The sequence below is a fragment of the Pezoporus wallicus genome, unplaced genomic scaffold (genome assembly GCF_028554395.1).
Source record: "Pezoporus wallicus isolate ANWC-B61680 ecotype Strahan unplaced genomic scaffold, APGP_CSIRO_Pwel_v1 contig_4397, whole genome shotgun sequence".
NCBI classification, from domain to species: Eukaryota; Metazoa; Chordata; class Aves; order Psittaciformes; family Psittacidae; genus Pezoporus; species Pezoporus wallicus.
In genome coordinates, this window is record NW_026642782.1 from 59,306 (window position 1) to 76,642 (window position 17,337).

The window sequence follows — 17,337 nt, forward strand, 5'->3', positions numbered from 1 at the left end:
CTGTAATTCCCTGGATCATCCATTTTCCCCTTCTTGAAAATGGGGGTTATATTTCCCTTTTTCCAGTCATCAGGAACCTCACCTGACTGCCATGATTTCTCAAATATGATGGCCAGTGGCTTCGCAACTTCATTTGCCAGCTCCTTCAGGACCCGCGGATGGATCTCATCAGGACCCATGGACTTGTGCACGTTCAGATTTTTAAGATGGTCTCGAACCAGTTCCTCTCCTACAGTGGGCGCAAGGTCTTCATTCTCACAGTCCCTGCATCTGCCTTCCAAGACTTGGGTGGTTTGGTCAGAGCCTTTGCCAGCGAAGACTGAGGCAAAGAAGTCATTCAGAACCTCAGCTTTCTCCAAATCCTGTGTAGCCAGTTCTCCCGAGAGCTTCCTGAGGGGGCCTACATTCTCCCTAGTCTGTTTTTTATTTGCTATGTACCTGTAGAATCCCTTCCTGTTATCTTTAATACCTCTAGCTAAGTTTAATTCTAACTGAGCCTTAGCTTTCCTAACCTGGTCCCTAGCTTCCTGGACAACATCCCTGTACTCTTCCCATGCCACCTGTCCTTGCTTCCACTTATTATAAGCCTCTTTTTTCATTTTAATTTTCCTCAGGAGCTCCTTATCCATCCAAGGAGGTCTCCTGGCCCTCCTGCTGCACTTCCTTGTAGTTGGGATGCAACACTCCTGAGCTTGTAGCAGGTGATCCTCGAATATCAACCAAGAGTCTTGGGCCCCCCTGCCCTCTAGGGCTATATCACATGGAACCTTACTAAGCAGATTCCTGAAGAGGCCAAAGTTTGCTCTTTTGAATTCCAGGGCAGTGAGCTTGCTGCACGCTCTTCTCACTGTCCTGAGGATCTCAAATTCCACCATCTCGTGATCACTGCATCCAAGGCTGCCCTGGAGCGTCACATTTACAACGAGCCCTTCCCTGTTGGTGAGCACGAGGTCAAGCATGGCACCGCTCCTTGTCGGCTCCTCTATTACTTGCAGAAGGAAGTTGTCTTCTACACAATCAAGGAACCTCCTGGATTGCTTGTGCCAGGCTGTACCGTCCTTCCAACAGATGTCAGGGTGGTTGAAGTCACCCATGAGAACAAGGGCCTGCGAGCGTGAGGCTTTTCCTATCTGCCTATAGAGTGCTTCATCCGCAGGTTCTCCTTGATCAGGCAGTCTGTAACAGATGCCCACAGTAATGTCTCCCATAGCTATATTCCCTTTAACCCTGACCCCCAAGTTCTTCCAGGTCACTTGATAGAGAGGGTTTACAATCAGACTGTAATTTGGGATGTGCATTTTCCAAAACCCCACAACACCTAAGAAAGCTTGTGTTTCTTTCTTGCTAGTTGGTGGAGACATTGCTGTTATTTTGTTGATCACATCCATTGGGATCTGACAATGTCCGTCTTGCCATTTAATTCCTAAAAACTGGATCTCCTGTGCAGGTCCCTTGATCTTACATTGTTTTATGGAAAGAACAGCCTTTAGAAGGATTTGGATTATTTTCTTCCCCTTTTCAAAAGATTCCTCCACTGTATTGCCCTATACAATGATGTCATCAATGTATTGCAGGTGTTCTGGAGCATCACCCTGTTCCTGCGCAGTCTGGATCAGTCCATGGCAGATGGTAGAGCTGCCCCTGGGGCAGTCGATTCCAAGTGTACTGGATGCCCCTCCAAGTGAAAGCAAACTGTGGCCTGTATACTTTTTTCAAATATTTTACTCTTTTTTTCTGGATCCTGCACCTCTTTAGTGGTCATATCCCAAAACACTGTAGGTGCCTGCTGTCCTAGGTCCTTGATCATACTATCTCACACACCCTGGCACTCATAACTATCCAGCCTCGAGGAAGATTTCCTGGTGGTATTCTTACATAGTTGTTTAACCTTAAACAGGGTCTGAAACATATTCAGCAACATGCTGTTTCCTAGCAAAAGGACCAGGTTGGTTTCAAGGGTATTCAAAGGATATTAAAAAACTTTAAAATTCTCAAATGCTACTGTAATCAACCTGGAGGAGAAGGAAGGAGGGAAGAAAGGAAGCAAGGTGAGGGAAGATATCTCCCCCATATATTGACTGAGAGAAAGCAATAAGTGTAAGTATTAATAATTCCTATTAGCTGACTCCTTAAGTACAGAGGTGACAGCATTGCTGATTGCACATACCAGATTAGTTTCATGATCGGCATTTCTATCATGTCATAAGCCAGTGTTACAAAGTACAACAAAATTATAATCTTAGCCCAGGCCCTAAGAATGATAAACATCACCACAGGGAATACCTACTGCAAGTAAGGTGTTACATATTGCAACTCTGAGACCAAGCACAACTCTGAGAGCAAATAAATCAAAATTGTGACTAGTGACTATTAAACCTATGCAGTGAATGCTTTAACAAATTTGTTTTAACACGCTCTGGTCAGATCTGTTGTTATCTCAACCCTTCAAGCCTCATGCTGGGTACCAAAAAGGACTGTTGTGTTTTAACCCCATCTGGCCACTCAGTACCACACAGCCCCTTGCTCACTGCCCCCCTTCGCCAGTGGGATTGAGAGGAGAATCAAAAAAAGATAAAATCTATGGGTTTAGGTAAGAACCATTTAATAATTGAGATAAAGTAAAATATAAGAAGAGGAATCATAGTAACAATAGGAAATAAACAGGGAGAGAGGAATCAAACAAACAGAAACCAAGTGATGCACAACACAATTGCTCACCATCTGCTGACTGATGCCCAGCCCTTCCCCAAGCAGTAATCAGACTCTTCTGGACAATTCGCCCCAGTTTATATACTGAGGATTACAGAATTACAGAATTGTTAGGGTTGGAAGGCAGGGCTACCTAGAGCAGGTTACACAGGAACGTTTCCAGGAGGGTTTTGAATGTCTCCAGAGAGGGATACTCCATAACTCCCCTGGGCAGCCTGTTCTACTGCCCTGTCACTCTCAACGTAAAGAATTTCTTCATGTGTAGGTGAAACTTCTTGTGTTTTAGTTTATGGCCATTGCTCCTCATCCTGTTGCTGGGCACCACTGAAAAGAGTCAGGCAACATGGTTTTGGCACATGCCTTTGAGATACTGATATGCGTTAATGAGATCAATGATATCCCCTCTCAGTCTTCTCCAGACTAAACAGGCCCAGCTCCTGCAATCTCTCCTCATAAGGGAGATGCTCCAGACCCCTCATCATCCTTGTGTACCTTTGATGGACCGTCTCCAGTAGCTCCTTGTCTTTCATAGAATTTAGGTTGGAAAAGACCTTTAAGATCATCAAGTCCAACCATTTCCCCAGGACTGCCAAATTCACCACTAAACCATGTCACTAAGGGCCTCATCTACACATTTTTTATATCACTTCTATGGACAGTGGTTCCACCACTTACCTGGGAAGCCTGTTCCAATACCTGACTACCCTTTTTGGTGAAGAAATTTTTCCTAATATCCAGTCTAAATCTCCCCTGGTGCAGCTCGAGGCCATTACCTCTTGTCCTATCACTTGCTATTTGGGAAAAGAGACCAGCCACCTCCTTTCTCCATCCTCCTTGCAGAGAGATAAAGTCCCCCCTGAGCCTCCTTTTCTCCAGACTAAACCCCATTTCCCTCAGCTGTTTCCTCATGAGACTTGTGCTCTAGGCCCTTTACCAGCTTCATCACTCTTCTCTGGACCTGCTCCAGCATCTCAGTCTCTCTTGTAGTTAGGGGCCTAGAGCCGAATACAGGATTCAACCTGTGGCCTAACCAGCACCAACTACAGGGGGACGATCACATCCCTAGTCCTGCTGGCCACACTATTTCTGTTACAGGCTAGGATGCTATTGTCCTTGGCCACCTGGGCACACTGCTGGCTCATGTTCAGCCAGCTATCAGTCAGCACCCCCAGGTCCTTTTCCCCAAGCAGCTTTCCAGCCACTCTTCCACAAGCCTGTAGCATTGCATGGAGTTGTTGTGGCCCAAGTACAGGACTCAGTGCTTTGCCTTGTTGAACTTCCTGCAAGTGGCCACAGCCCATCAATCCAGCCTGTCCAGATCTCTCTACAGATCCTTGCTACCCTCCAGCAGATCAATGCTCTGAGCCAACTTGGTGTAGTCTGCAAATTTACTGAGGATGCACTCAATCCCTTCATCCAGATCATCAGTGAGGATATTAAACAACACTGTCCCTAACACCAAGCCCTGAGGAATACCACTAGTGACCAGTCACCAACTAGATGTGACACCATTCACCACTACTTTTTGTGCTTTGCCATCTAACCAGTATTTTACCCAGTGAAGAATACACCTATCCAGGCCATGAGCAGCCAGTTTCTCAAGGAGAATGCTGTGGGAGACAGTGTCAAATGCTTTACTAAAGCCCAAATAGACAATGTATGCAGCCTTTCCCTCATCAACCAGATGGGTCACCTTGTCATAGAAGGAGATCAGGTTGGTTAAGCAGGACCTGCCCTTCATGAACCTGTGCTGACTGGGCTTAATCCCCTCTTTTTCCTGAATATGCTGTGTGATCTCACTTAGGATGATCTGCTCTATGACCTTCCCTGGCACTGAGGTCAGGCTGACAGGCCTGTAGTTTCTGGGGTCCTCCTTCCTGCCTGTTTTGTAGAGGCGTCACGTTGGCCAACCTCCAGTCCTTAAGGACCTGCCCACTATACCAGGACTGCTGATAAATGATGCAGAGTGGCTTGGTGAGCAAATCTGCCAGCTCCTTCAGCACTCTTGGGTGGAATCTATCCAGACTCATAGACATGTGACATCTAAGTGCAGCAGGTCACTAACCATTTATTCCTGGATTAGGTGGACTTCAATCAACTCCCCATGTCTGTAATCCAACTCAGGGAACTGAGTAACCTGATGATGGCTGGTGTAACTATTAAAGAGTGAGGCAAAGGCAGCATTAAGTACCTCAGCTTTTCCCTCATCCTCAGTCACTAGGTTTCCCTTAGTATCCAGTAAAGGATGGAGGTTCTCCTTGGTCTTCCTTTTATTGCTAATATTATTGTGAAAATATTTTTTATTATCTTTTATGACAGTGGCCAGATTAAGTTTCAGCTGTGCCTTCATCTTTCTAACTTTCTTTCTGCATAACCTAACAATATTCTTGTACTCCTCATGGGTCGACAGTCCTTTCTTCTACAGATGATAAATTCTTTTTTTCCTAAGTTCCACCAGTATTTCCCTGTTCAGCCAGGCTGTTCTTTTTCCCCACCAGTTCAGTTTTCAGCACACGGGGGCTGCCTGCTCCTGCATCTTGAAGATGTCATTCTTGAAGGGTGTCCAGCCTTCCTGGATCCCTTTGTCCTTCAGTAATGTATCCCAAAGGATTCTCCCAACTAGCATACTAAACAGGCCAAAGTCAGCCCTCCGGTAGTATAAGGTTGCAGTTCTGCTAACCTTCTTCCTGACTTCTCCAAGGATTGAAAATTCAATAATTTCATGATTGCTTTGCCCAAGACGGCCTCCAATCATCACATCACCCACCTTCTCTGTTTGCGAATGATAAATCTAGCTGGGCAGCTCCCCATGTATGCTCACTCATGGGCTGGGTCAGGAAGTTATCTTCCACACCCTCCAAGACCCTCCTGGATTGTTTCCTCTCTGCTAGACTGTACTTCCAGCAGACATCTGGTAGGTTGAAGTCCCCCATGAGAACAAGGGCTAGCAATCGTGAAACTTCTCCCAGTTGTTTGAAGAACACTTCATCTGTATCTTTGTCTTGGTTGGGTGGTATACAACAGACTCCTACCAGGATATCTGCATGGTTGGCCTTCCCCCTGATCTTCAACCACAAATTTTCAACCTTCTCACTCACAGCATTAAGTTCAGGGCAGTCAGTGAACTCCCTGACATACAATGCAACCCCACCACCTCTTTTTCCTTGCCTATCCCTTCTGTAAAGCCTGTAACCATCCATTTTAGCACTCCAATCATGCGGATCGTCCCACCATGTTTCTGTGATGGTGACTATGTCATGGTTTTCCTGCTGCACAATGGCTTCCAGCTCCTCCTGTTTGCTGCCCATGATGTGGGCATTGGCATAGATGCATTTAAATTGCCCTGTGGATCTAGCCTCCAGCAGTGGCATGCTACCCCCTGGCTATAGTGAGCCTGGTTTCATTCCCTTCCTCCTTCAAAACTAGTTTAAAGCCCACTCTATGAGCCCTGCTAGCTCCTTGGCTAGGATCCTTTTCCCCTTTTGGGACAGGCATACCCCATCTGCCACCAGCAGACCTAGTGCCATGTAAACCAAACCATGGTCAAAAAACCCCAATTTCTGATGTTGACACCAGTCAGCAGTTTCTTGTACTGAGGAGCCCAGAACTGGACACAGTATCACAGTATCACAGTATGCTAGAGATTGGAAGGGACCTCGAAAGATCATCTAGTCCAATCCCCCTGCTGGAGCAGGAACACCTAGATAATGTTACACAGGAATGTGTCCAGGCGGGTTTTGAATGTCTCCAGGGAAGGAGACTCCACAGCCCCCCTGGGCAGCCTGTTCCAGTGTTCCGTCACCCTCACTGAGAAGAAGTTTCTTCTCAAGTTTAAGTGGAACCTCTTGTGTTCCAGTTTGTACCCATTACCCCTTGTCCTATCATTGTTTGCCACTGAGTAGAGCCTGGCTCCATCCTCGTGACACTCCCCCTTTATATATTTATATACTCTAATAAGGTCACCCCTCAGTCTGCTCTTCTCTAAACTATAGAGACCCAGCTCCCTCAGTCTTTCCTCATAAGGGAGATGCTCCACTCCCTTAATCATCTTCATTGCCCTTCGCTGGACTCTCTCCAGCAGCTCCCTGTCCTTCTTGAACTGAGGGGCCCAGAACTGGACACAATATTCCAGATGGGGTCTCACCAGGGCAGAGTAGAGGGGAAGAAGGACCTCTCTCGACCTACTAACCACACCCCTTCTAATACACCCCAGGATGCCATTGGCCTTCTTGGCCACAAGGGCCCAGTGTTGGCTCATGGTCATCCTGTCGTCCACTAGGACCCCCAGGTCCCTCTCCCCTACACTGCTCTCTAACTGGTTGTTCCCCAACCTATACTGGAACCTGGGGTTGTTCCTGCCCAGATGCAGGACTCTACACTTTCCCTTGTTATATTTCATCAAGTTATTCCCTGCCCAACTCTCCAGCCTGTCCAGGTCTCGCTGGATGGCAGCACAGCCTTCTGACGTGTCAGCCACTCCTCCCAGCTTAGTGTCATCAGCAAACTTGCTGATAGTACACTCAATTCCCTCATCTAAATCGTTGATGAATATATTAAATAATACCAGTCCCAGTACTGACCCTTGAGGCACTCCACTAGTTACAGGCCTCCAACTAGACTCTGCCCCATAGACTACAACTCTCTGGCTTCTCTCCTTCAGCCAGTTCGCAGTCCACCTCACTAGCTGATCATCCAGTCCACACTTCCTCAATTTAGCTGTGAGGATGCTGTGGGAGACTGTGTCAAATGCTTTGCTGAAGTCAAGGTAGACCACATCCACCGCTCTGCCATCATCCATCCACCGTGTTATTTCCTCATAAAAGGCTAAGAGATTGGTCAAGCATGATTTCCCCTTGGTGAAGCCATGTTGACTGCCCCTCATAACCCTCTTATCCTTGATATGCCTTAAGATGGCACCAAGGATAAGGTGTTCCATCATTTTCCCAGGGATGGAGGTGAGGATGACCGGTCTATAGTTACCCGGGTCCTCCTTCTTGCCCTTTTTGAAGACCGGAGTGACATTTGCTTTCCTCCAGTCCTCAGGCACCTCTCCCGTTTCCCAAGACTTGGTAAAGATGATGGAGAGTGGTCTAGCAATGACTTCCGCCAGTTCCCTCAGCACCCGCGGGTGCATCCCATCTGGACCCATGGATTTATGGGTGTCCAGATTGCTCAACTGTTCTCTAACCCATTCCTCATCGACTAAGGCAAACCGCTCCGTTGACCTGACTTCATCTGAGGTCTCAGGGGTACAGGGCTCTTCAGGACTGCCTGCAGCAGAGTAGACAGAGAAGGCATTCAGTAACTCTGCCATCTCTGTATCTTCTGTCACCAGGGCACCCATCCCGTTCATCAGTGGGCCTACATTGCCTCTGGTGTTAGTTTTATCTGCCATGTATTTGAAAAAGCTCTTTTGCTGTCCTTGACCCTTCTCTCCAGGTTTAATTCTAAGGAGGCCTTAATCATCCTAGCTGCCTTCCTACATCCTCTAGCAGCAGCCTTATATTCCTCCCAAGTGGCCAGCCCCTCCTTCCATGACCTGTAAACTCTCCTCTTCCACTTGAGCATACCCAGCAATTCCCTATTTAGCCACGCAGGTCTCCTGGCCCTCTTCCTTGACTTCCTACGTGTCGGGATGCTCTGATCTTGAACTTGGAAAAAGCAATCCTTGAATGTCAACCAACTATCTTGGGCCCCTTTACCTTCAAAGAGCCTTGCTTATGGGATTTCCCCTAGCAATTGCTTGAGAAGGCCAAGGTTTGCCCTGCTAAAGTCCAGGGTTGCAATTCTACTTGGTATTCTACTAGTCCTACCACACAAGATCCTGAACTCCACCATCTCGTGGTCGCTGCAACCAAGGCAGCCCTCAACCCTTACTGCTTCGACCAGATCCTCCTTGTTAGTGAGGATGAGATCCAGCAGCGCTCCTCTCCTGGTTGGCTCATCCACCATTTGCAGGAGGAAGTTATCATCCATACACTGGAGGAACCTCCTTGACTGTGGCTGGGTTGCTGAGTGGTCCTTCCAGCAAATATCAGGGAAGTTAAAATCCCCCACTATGACCACGGCCTGTGACTGTGAGGCCGCTCTCAGCTGCCTGTAGAAGGCCTCGTCAACTTCCTCACCCTGATCCGGTGGTCTGTAACAGACACCCACAACAGTATCCCCCCTGCCAGCCTGCCCCTTAATTCTCACCCACAGACTCTCAACTCGCTCGTCATCTGTCCCTGGACAGAACTCAGTGCATTGTAGCTGCTCTTGCACATAAAGAGCAACCCCACCACCCCGCCTGGCTGGCCTGTCTTTCCTGAAAAGGACATAGCCCTCCATGACTATATTCCAGTCATGTGAGCTGTCCCACCACGTCTCTGTAATTGCCACCAGATCATAGTCTCCTGACTTAACACAGGTTTCCAACTCCTCCTGCTTATTTCCCATGCTGCGTGCATTGGTGTACAGACATTCCAGGGAGCGAGCTGAGCACACTGATTTCACCCTAGGATTATAGGAGGCCCCCCAGTCTTCATCAATTCTGGAGTGCTGCCCCACTGGGGCAAGCCCAGCTACAACCCCATCCCCCTTCGAATCTAGTTTAAAGCTCTCCAAATGAGCCCTGCTAATTCATGCCCCAGCATCCTTTTGCCTCTGTGAGATAAACCTTTCCCACTTGTCATTGTCCAGACTGGTGCCCTATAAAACCAGCTGTTATCAAAGAATCCAAAGCCCTGCCTGTAGCACCAGTCTCGAAGCCAATCGTTTATGGACTGAATCTTCCCATTCTGTCCCACATCATTAGTGGAAGATGGAAGGAGTGAGGAGAAGATCACTTGAGCCCCAGACTCTTTCACCATCCGCCCCAAGGCCCTGTAGTCTTTCTTCATCCCCCTCAGACTGCGGGAAGCAGCTTCCCCCTCACCTGTCTGGAAGACCAGCAGCGGGTAGTAGTCTGTCGGGTGCACCAGGTTGGGGAGCGCCCTAGTGATATCCCTGATCCAGGCTCCAGGAAGACTGCACACTTCCCTATGATGAGGGTCAACTCTGCATATCGGGCCCTCTGTTCCTCTCAGAAGGGACCCTTCTTTCTTTCTTATCAGAGGCAGTCTTGAGGTGCAAAGTCGACTGCCTTTTTCTATGTGGCCTTGTAGGCTGGCCTTGCCCCACATTCTCACCTACCTCTCCTTCAAGATCCAGGGCCTCGAACCTATTGCGGAGGGACACCTGGGGAAGCAGGGCAGGAAGGGGGGAGGGTTTCCCACGACACCGAACTGGAACTCGCTTCCAACCCTCGTCGTCTTTTTGGTCCCCTACCTCTGCGCAACAGCTACAGGGCAGGGGCTGTCTCGGGCCATCCCCCTCTGTGTGAGAAGGCAGGGGGTCGTTCCCCTTTTGGGGGGTATCTCCCTGGAACCGTTCCGACTGGCACACCAGGGAGTTACTCCACCAGTCGATCTCCCTTTCACACTCCCTGATGGTCCTCAGTGTCTCAACCTCCTCCTTAAGTTTTGCCACCAGGCTAAGCAGATGTTCTACTTGCTCACACCTCATGCAAGTGGAATGCTGTCCTCCCTCCCCCAGCAGCAGCAGGCTCTGGCACTCCCTGCATCCAGAGACCTGAACAGCCATGGTTTGGGATGGGGTCTCTGTCTGAGTTGCTGCAGTCTTCTTACTGCAAGCTCTCTTTCTGGAGGCGACCATATTGGTCAGCAGTCTGGGACACCAGCAACAGGGTCAGCAACACGACCTGCTTGTTCCTCCAGTACTCCAGATGTGGCCTCACCAGGGCTGAGTAGAGGGTGAGGATCACCTCCCTTCAATCTGCTGGCCCCACTCCTCCTGATGTACCCCAGGATACTATTGGCCTTCATAGCCACAAGGGCACACTGCTGGTTCATGGTCAACTTATCATCCACCAAAGCTCCTAGGTCCTTCTTAGCTGAATTGCTCTTTAGTAGGTCAGCCCCCAAACTGTACTGGTACTTTGGGTTCTTCCTCCCATGTGCTGTACCCTACACTTGCCCTTGTTGAACCTCATTAGGTTTTGTTAGGGTCTGTAGTCGTTGTCCTCGGTGGTGGGATTCCTCCAGGTTTTGTCGTCAATATTGGAGCAAAGTGTCCCCAAGGGTCCATAGTAGTCATCAGAGATAGGTGTCCCCATGGAGTTGTCCTCATAGAGGTGTACTCGTGGAGGTGTCCTTATGGAGGGTGTCCTCTTGGAGGTGTCCCCATGGAGGGTGTCCCACGATGGCGATTACCTTTTCCCTCTTTTATTAGGAGTTGGGGGGAGTACCTCTGTTCTTATTGTCGAGTACTACACATTCCTGGTGGACCAGTTTTGCTGGTCTTGCATCCAGCTCTTCAGTTGCACATGTCTGTAGCAATTCCTCACACCAGTCCTGGAGATAATGGACAGGAGAGTCTTAGCTCAGCTCCTCCCACCCATCTCTCAGGCAATGGATGGTGGAGTCCCATTTCAGTTCCTCACACCCTTCTCTCAGGCAATGGACCTTGGGGTCTTATCTCAACTCCTCCCACCTATCTCTGAGACAATGGATGGTGGAATCCCATCTCAGCTTCCAATACCAATCTTTGAGACAATGGACAGTGGAGTCTGATTTCAGTTCAGTCTCTCACAGGTTTCTCTCCACCCAATTTTCCAGCCTATCAAGGTCCTGTTGAATGGCAACACAGCCTTCATGTGTATTGGTCACTCCCCCCAGCTTCATAGGGTCAGCAGACTTGCAGAGGATATACTCTATCCCTTCCTCCAGGTCATTGATAAGCAAGTTGAATAAGACTGGGCCCAGTATTGATCCCTCGGGGGACACCACTGACTACAGGCTTCCAACTGGATTCTACTCCACTGATCAGGATCCTCTGAGCTCAGCAGTTAAGCCAGTTTTTGATCCACCTCACTGTCTGTTCATCTAACCCACATTTCCTATGCTTACCTATGAGGATGTTATGAGAGACAGTGTCAAAAGCCTTGCTGAAGTTGGGATAGATAACATCCACTGCTCTCCCCTCGTCGACCCATCTTGCCATGTCATCATAGAAGGCTATCAGATTGGTCAAGCATGACATTCTGTGGTATGGAATATCCCTTTGGCTAGTTCTGGTCAGCTGTCCTGGCCATGTTCCCCCATAGCTTCTTGTGCCCCTCCTCACTTGCAGAGCATGAGAGACTGAAAAGTCCTTGATTGTACTTAGCAGCAACTAAAACATGGGTGTGTTATCAGCATTGTTCTCAAACCAAAGCTAAAACACAGCACTGCATCAGGTATTAGGAAGAAAATTAACTATCCCAGCTGAAACCAGGACAATGGATAAGTAATTTTGAGTGCTTATCTATAAGGTCAGTATTTTAAGAAAAGTGTGTGCAATTTCTTTCTAAAGCGTTGGGGGAGGGGGGCAGGACAGAAAGCATGTCACTGGCATCAGAAACATGGTTTTAAGACCTCAACAGCAAAATGGGTATATTCAGGTCTATTATACAGGTCTGTTCTTCGAGTTAATCCCTGTCAGATACTCCATCCTTCTGTGCTGCTGCTTTAAATTAAGGAGATGGAAAATTCTGTTTCACAAATATTTGCCAATATTGAAGGGGTTCCGACAGTGAAATGTGTGTTCACCCACAAACACTTGCATGGACAAAAGACCTCTGAACCTGTTTCTTTACTCCAAGCCTGGTTCTACCTCACTCTTCTCTCTCTACCCTGGCATCTCATTCATTTCTGCAGTCACTCTGTGTTTTTCAGGTTACTTATCTCAGTGCCAGCTGAAGGGAAGTGTGTTCCAGTGCTTTTTGAAACTAGTATGCCTGCATTCAAAGCAGTACGTTTAGCTAGAACAGACTTAAAGGAACAAAGTTTTAAGAGATTTTTATCTGCTGAAATCACTCAAGCATTTTTTTGAAATGGTTAGTAGTAATGCATCTAGAACTTCAGTAAAATAACAGTTTGTATTACACTTTTATCATATATTATTATATAAGTAGATTTCCACCCAAAATTCTAGCACCATTTATTGGGGCATGAATCTGTATGTGAATTTCACATAATGTTAAAATAAGAAAACTTTCAAATGCTGTACTGACTCAATTTTTGTAGGTATCCTGTGTATGCACAACTCAGAACGGCACACCATTTCTTAAAAATAAATAAATACCAGGTCTTCTGTTCATCTGAAGCTGACTTCTCAGCTTTTATCTCTAATGTACATGGCAGGTTTGTTTTGTTTTGTTTTTTAATCCAAGTAGCAAGAAACTACACTATGTGAAGCTATAATCTGAAATAGGCACTATGTCATATTTCTGTTGGCACCATTTAACATACCGTATCTTTTGTTTCAGGTTTGTAACAGTGTGTTTAACAGCTGGGATCAATTCAAAGATCACTTGGTAATACATACTGGTGACAAACCCAACCACTGTACCTTATGTGATTTGTGGTTTATGCAAGGCAGTGAGCTGAGAAGACATCTCAAAGACATGCACAATATTTCAGAACATATAGTGACAGAAGAGGTTCTTCCAGTGGAAGCTGTAGAAGCTGAACCAGTAACATCAATGACTATAATAGAGCAAGTGGAGCAAGTCCATGTCCTACCAATAATTCAGGTACAGGTGGATCCTGCACAGGTAACTGTGGAACAGATGCACCAGGATGTCATACAGGACAATCTAATAAAAGGCACACAGGTGGATGAACTGCAAGAACAGGTGCAAATTAGTTATTTGGAAGTTGAACATATTCAGACTGAGCAAGGTGCTGAAGTTCACGTAGAGCAGTTACATGTTGAGCATGTAAATCAAATACAGGTGGAAGATGTACAGGCCGAACTTATAAGTGGAACAGACCTGGAACAAGTAGAATATGGAAGTGCTGATCAAGGAGAAGCAGAAGAAAAGGAGTCTAGTCATGTAGATGATGTGGATAAGGAAGATCATGAACAAGCTGAAGACTTAAAAACTCAACAGTTAGCAGACACACAGAATGAAAAGGCAAATTACTAAGACAACCACACTGTGCAGGTTTAGGAATGAAATGCCCAATTATTTTTGTTAGCTTTTACATTGATTTTTGAACTCTCAGTGATCACATTTCCAATATGCTGTCCTTTGGACCAAAGTTATCTTTCTTTATGTACAACTAAACTTCTATGTGAAAAATAACTTACCCGTTCATGATATACCATGGAACAAAAACTACCAGACACAGACAGCTTTGTGAGGATTTTAATAATTAATAGCTTGTATCACTGTTGCATCATCTCTGGGTATGGTCAGACTCAAATAACTCTAGTCAGCGGCTTGATGTCCAAGTGGAGATCAGTGATGAGTGGCATTCCTCAGGGGTCAGTATTGTGACCAGAGCTGTTCAACATCTTTGTTGGCAACATGTAGGGAAAAAGCATTGCTGCTGGAAGTCTCAGACCACAAAAATCCTGTGCCTTTTCAACACTGGTTAAATTTCCACAAAACTCCTAGGGTGTTCAAAAGCCTAGTTCAGTAAAAGGCAATGTAGGTAATGTTATAGCGCTTTATATTTTTGCTTAAAATTGTCAGCTACTGATTTTTATTATTATTATTTTTTCATTAAATTTAGGAGGTGAAGGAGGAAACAGATTCCATATGGAGGCAGCAAGACACTTTAAATTAGGAAAAGCTCAGTAGAATCTGTGGTAAGCATGAGCTGAAAGAAAGCTACCAGCAGACTCTTCCTTTATAAATTGTCATTTTTGAAAATTAGTATTTTTAAACATAAATATAGAGAAGACTTGTCTATATGGTAGCGAGTTCCTGTTTTTTTAAATTAAATTCTGACATTTGACACAATGACAACTTGCAAATTTGGTAGGCGAGAAACAGTGCTCTGCTGTTGTGCCCAGTGCTGCCTCCATCTAGACTCCTGCTGAGCCTGTGTGGGAGTGTAGTGTATGGGAAAATCACTTGGGGAGGGGGGGGGGAGGGGGCGTGGGTTTTTTGAGAAAACTGGGGCCTAACAGAAGTTGTAATATTACAAGAAACCTTTTTAGGGTGAAATACAGTTACCATTTTCAGGATGGTTGGCATGCATGGAATCTACTCCACCACTTTTCCCCAGGCAACACAACCTGATATCTTAGAGGAGCAATGGAGGGTGGAGTGGAGTGGAGACACTGTGGCCAGGCTCTGTTGTACTCCCTGCAGGTTTGGGAACTTGATGGTACCATGCAGATCTTAAGCCTCATAGCAGCTGTCAAATGGAAAATATAAGAGATGTCTGTTGCTGGGACAGCAACTGTGGTAAAATCACTTTCCTTAGGTGAACCTTGCTCATTATAATCTCATTGCAACACTAATGCACACCTCCATTCCAAAGTTACCCACCTCCAAGATACAACCACTCCTCACTGAGCATGTGCTATTTTATCGGCTATATCTTTAAGATAAAAGTGAGAGAATTTTAGATCAATCAATAATAAAAGAATGCATGACTAGAGTCACTCAAGCTCCACCTGAGATTAAAGAAAAGTATAAAAGTGAATGAAAGAGGGGAGGAGTTAGAGAAGACTCCATCATAACTTCTGGGATCAGTTGACAGGCTGAACTTGTCTTCTCCCGCATAGGGACATTTATTGGGTAAGAACTTTTTATTATGCGTGCCAAATGACTAGCTCACGCTAGCTGTTATTAGTGATTATAGTTTGGTTGTGTATCACTTCAAGCTTGTTTTTGCAGACAGTATCTTATCACCGGCAATCTTTGAACCTTATCTTGTCACAAACTTGTATTTTGTATAATAAAAATCTTCAGCTGAAGTCTGTTTTGTGTAAGTCTCCATAGACTTCAATAATTTAAATAAGGAATTTGACTTGGTGATGCTGTCAGGGAAGGTCCCTGAATAGGTTAGACAAATCACCCTCCGATTCGGTGGGCTGTCATAGAGTTGAGTACTGGAACGCACAGACTGGTCACAGTATCACACAGTATGCTAGAGATTGGAAGGGACCTCGAAAGATCATCTAGTCCAATCCCCCTGCCGGAGCAGGAACACCTAGATAGTGTTACACAGGAATGTGTCCAGGCGGGTTTTGAATGTCTCCAGGGAAGGAGACTCCACAACCTCCCTGGGCAGCAGGTGTCCTAAGGCGAGCTCAGGGAGGACAGAAACCTCCCGTGGAGCAGAAGGGCAAAAGCTCGCTTGATCTTGATTTTCAGTATGAATACAGACCGTGAAAGCGGGGCCTCACGATCCTTCTGAGCTTTTTGGGTTTTAAGCAGGAGGTGTCAGAAAAGTTACCACAGGGATAACTGGTCAAGCATAAGGGTCTCATCTTTCTTGGGAAACTGGCAGGCTAGTCAAATATAAAGGGTTCAAGGAAACCCCCCTTGTAATGTGACAGTATTGGCATGCAGGACAAATTTGGACAAGAAGGTGACACAACCCTTTAGACATAAACTGTTGACCAAGTCTGAGACTAGGATTGGTTTCAGCCACACCCAGCCCCTCTAAATATCTGATGATCAGCTGGAAAGCAAGAGGTCTTTTCTGAACCTTGTGACTCAACAGGAAGGTCTTGCTAGCACATCTTGTCCACTGGCCTAAGACAACCACCCATACCACTACACGGTGGGAGCATAAGCAATCCTGGCTGCCAGCCCTCTCATCAGTGGCCATGCAGGATCCCACCTTGGGGAGCTTGGTCTCCTGGGAGGTGGGAAGGGGTGGCCAGCCCTGTGTAACCAGGGTTGGAGGGAGCTGTTTTCAGGTACAGCAGTGGGAGCTCCAATGGCAGCTGGCTGTGTCCTCCTGCCCAGGCAGAGAACCAGCCTCCAGAGATGGCACTGCCTCAGCCAAGCACCCCAGGGTGGTACTTGCTGGACTCCGCCGGCCAATCACAGCGGGAGGTGGAGGTTGAGCCACTGAGTGTCGATTTGGATTGTTTTCTTCCCTTTCTCAAAAACTTCTGTATCACCCCACACGATAATGTCATCAATATACTGCAGGAGTTCTGGAGCTTTCCCATGTTCCAGTGCAGTCTGGATCAGTCTATGGCAGATGGTAGGGCTGTGTTTCCAACCCTGGGTCAGTCATCATAAAATCATAGAACAGTTAGAGTTGGAAGGGACCTTAAATATCATCTATTTCCAAACCCATGCCACAGACAGGTACCCCTTCCACTAGACCATCTTGCTCAAAGCTCCATCCCACCTGGCTTTGGCCACTGCCAGGGATCAGGCAGCCACAACTTCTCTGGGCAAACTGTTCCATTGTCTCACCACCCTTATAGTGAAGAATTTTTTCCTAATGTCTAATCTAAATGTACACTCGGTAAACTTAAAGCTATTCCCCCTTGTCCTGTTACTACATGCCCTTGCAAAAACTCCCTCTCCAGATTTCATGTAGACCCCCTTTAGGTACTGGAAAGACACCTATAAGGTGTCCCCAGAGCCTTCTATTCTCCTGACTGAACAAGCCCAACTCTCTCAGCCTGCTTTCACAGAGGTGTTCCAGCCCTCTGATCATCTTCATCGCCCTCCTCTGGACTTGCTCAAGCAGGTGGAGTCTCACCAGAGCAGAGTAGAGGGGTAAATCACCTCCCTCCATCTGCTGGTCATGCTGCTTTTGATGCAGCCAAGGATACAGT

General features: G+C 46.7%; 1 protein-coding gene across 5 annotated transcripts in view; it reads left to right on the forward strand.

The window, feature by feature from the left end:
• LOC130611501 (zinc finger protein 131-like) overlaps positions 1–13,926 on the forward strand; it is a 73,133-nt gene extending 59,207 nt beyond the window's left edge. For all 5 annotated transcript variants that reach the window (XM_057432266.1, XM_057432261.1, XM_057432265.1 and 2 more), the window contains one exon: positions 13,058–13,926. In XM_057432266.1, coding sequence (XP_057288249.1) covers positions 13,058–13,720 — 663 coding nt within the window. In that variant the 3' untranslated portion in view covers positions 13,721–13,926. The remainder of the gene's footprint in view (positions 1–13,057) is intronic.
• Positions 13,927–17,337: the final 3,411 nt, after the last annotated feature.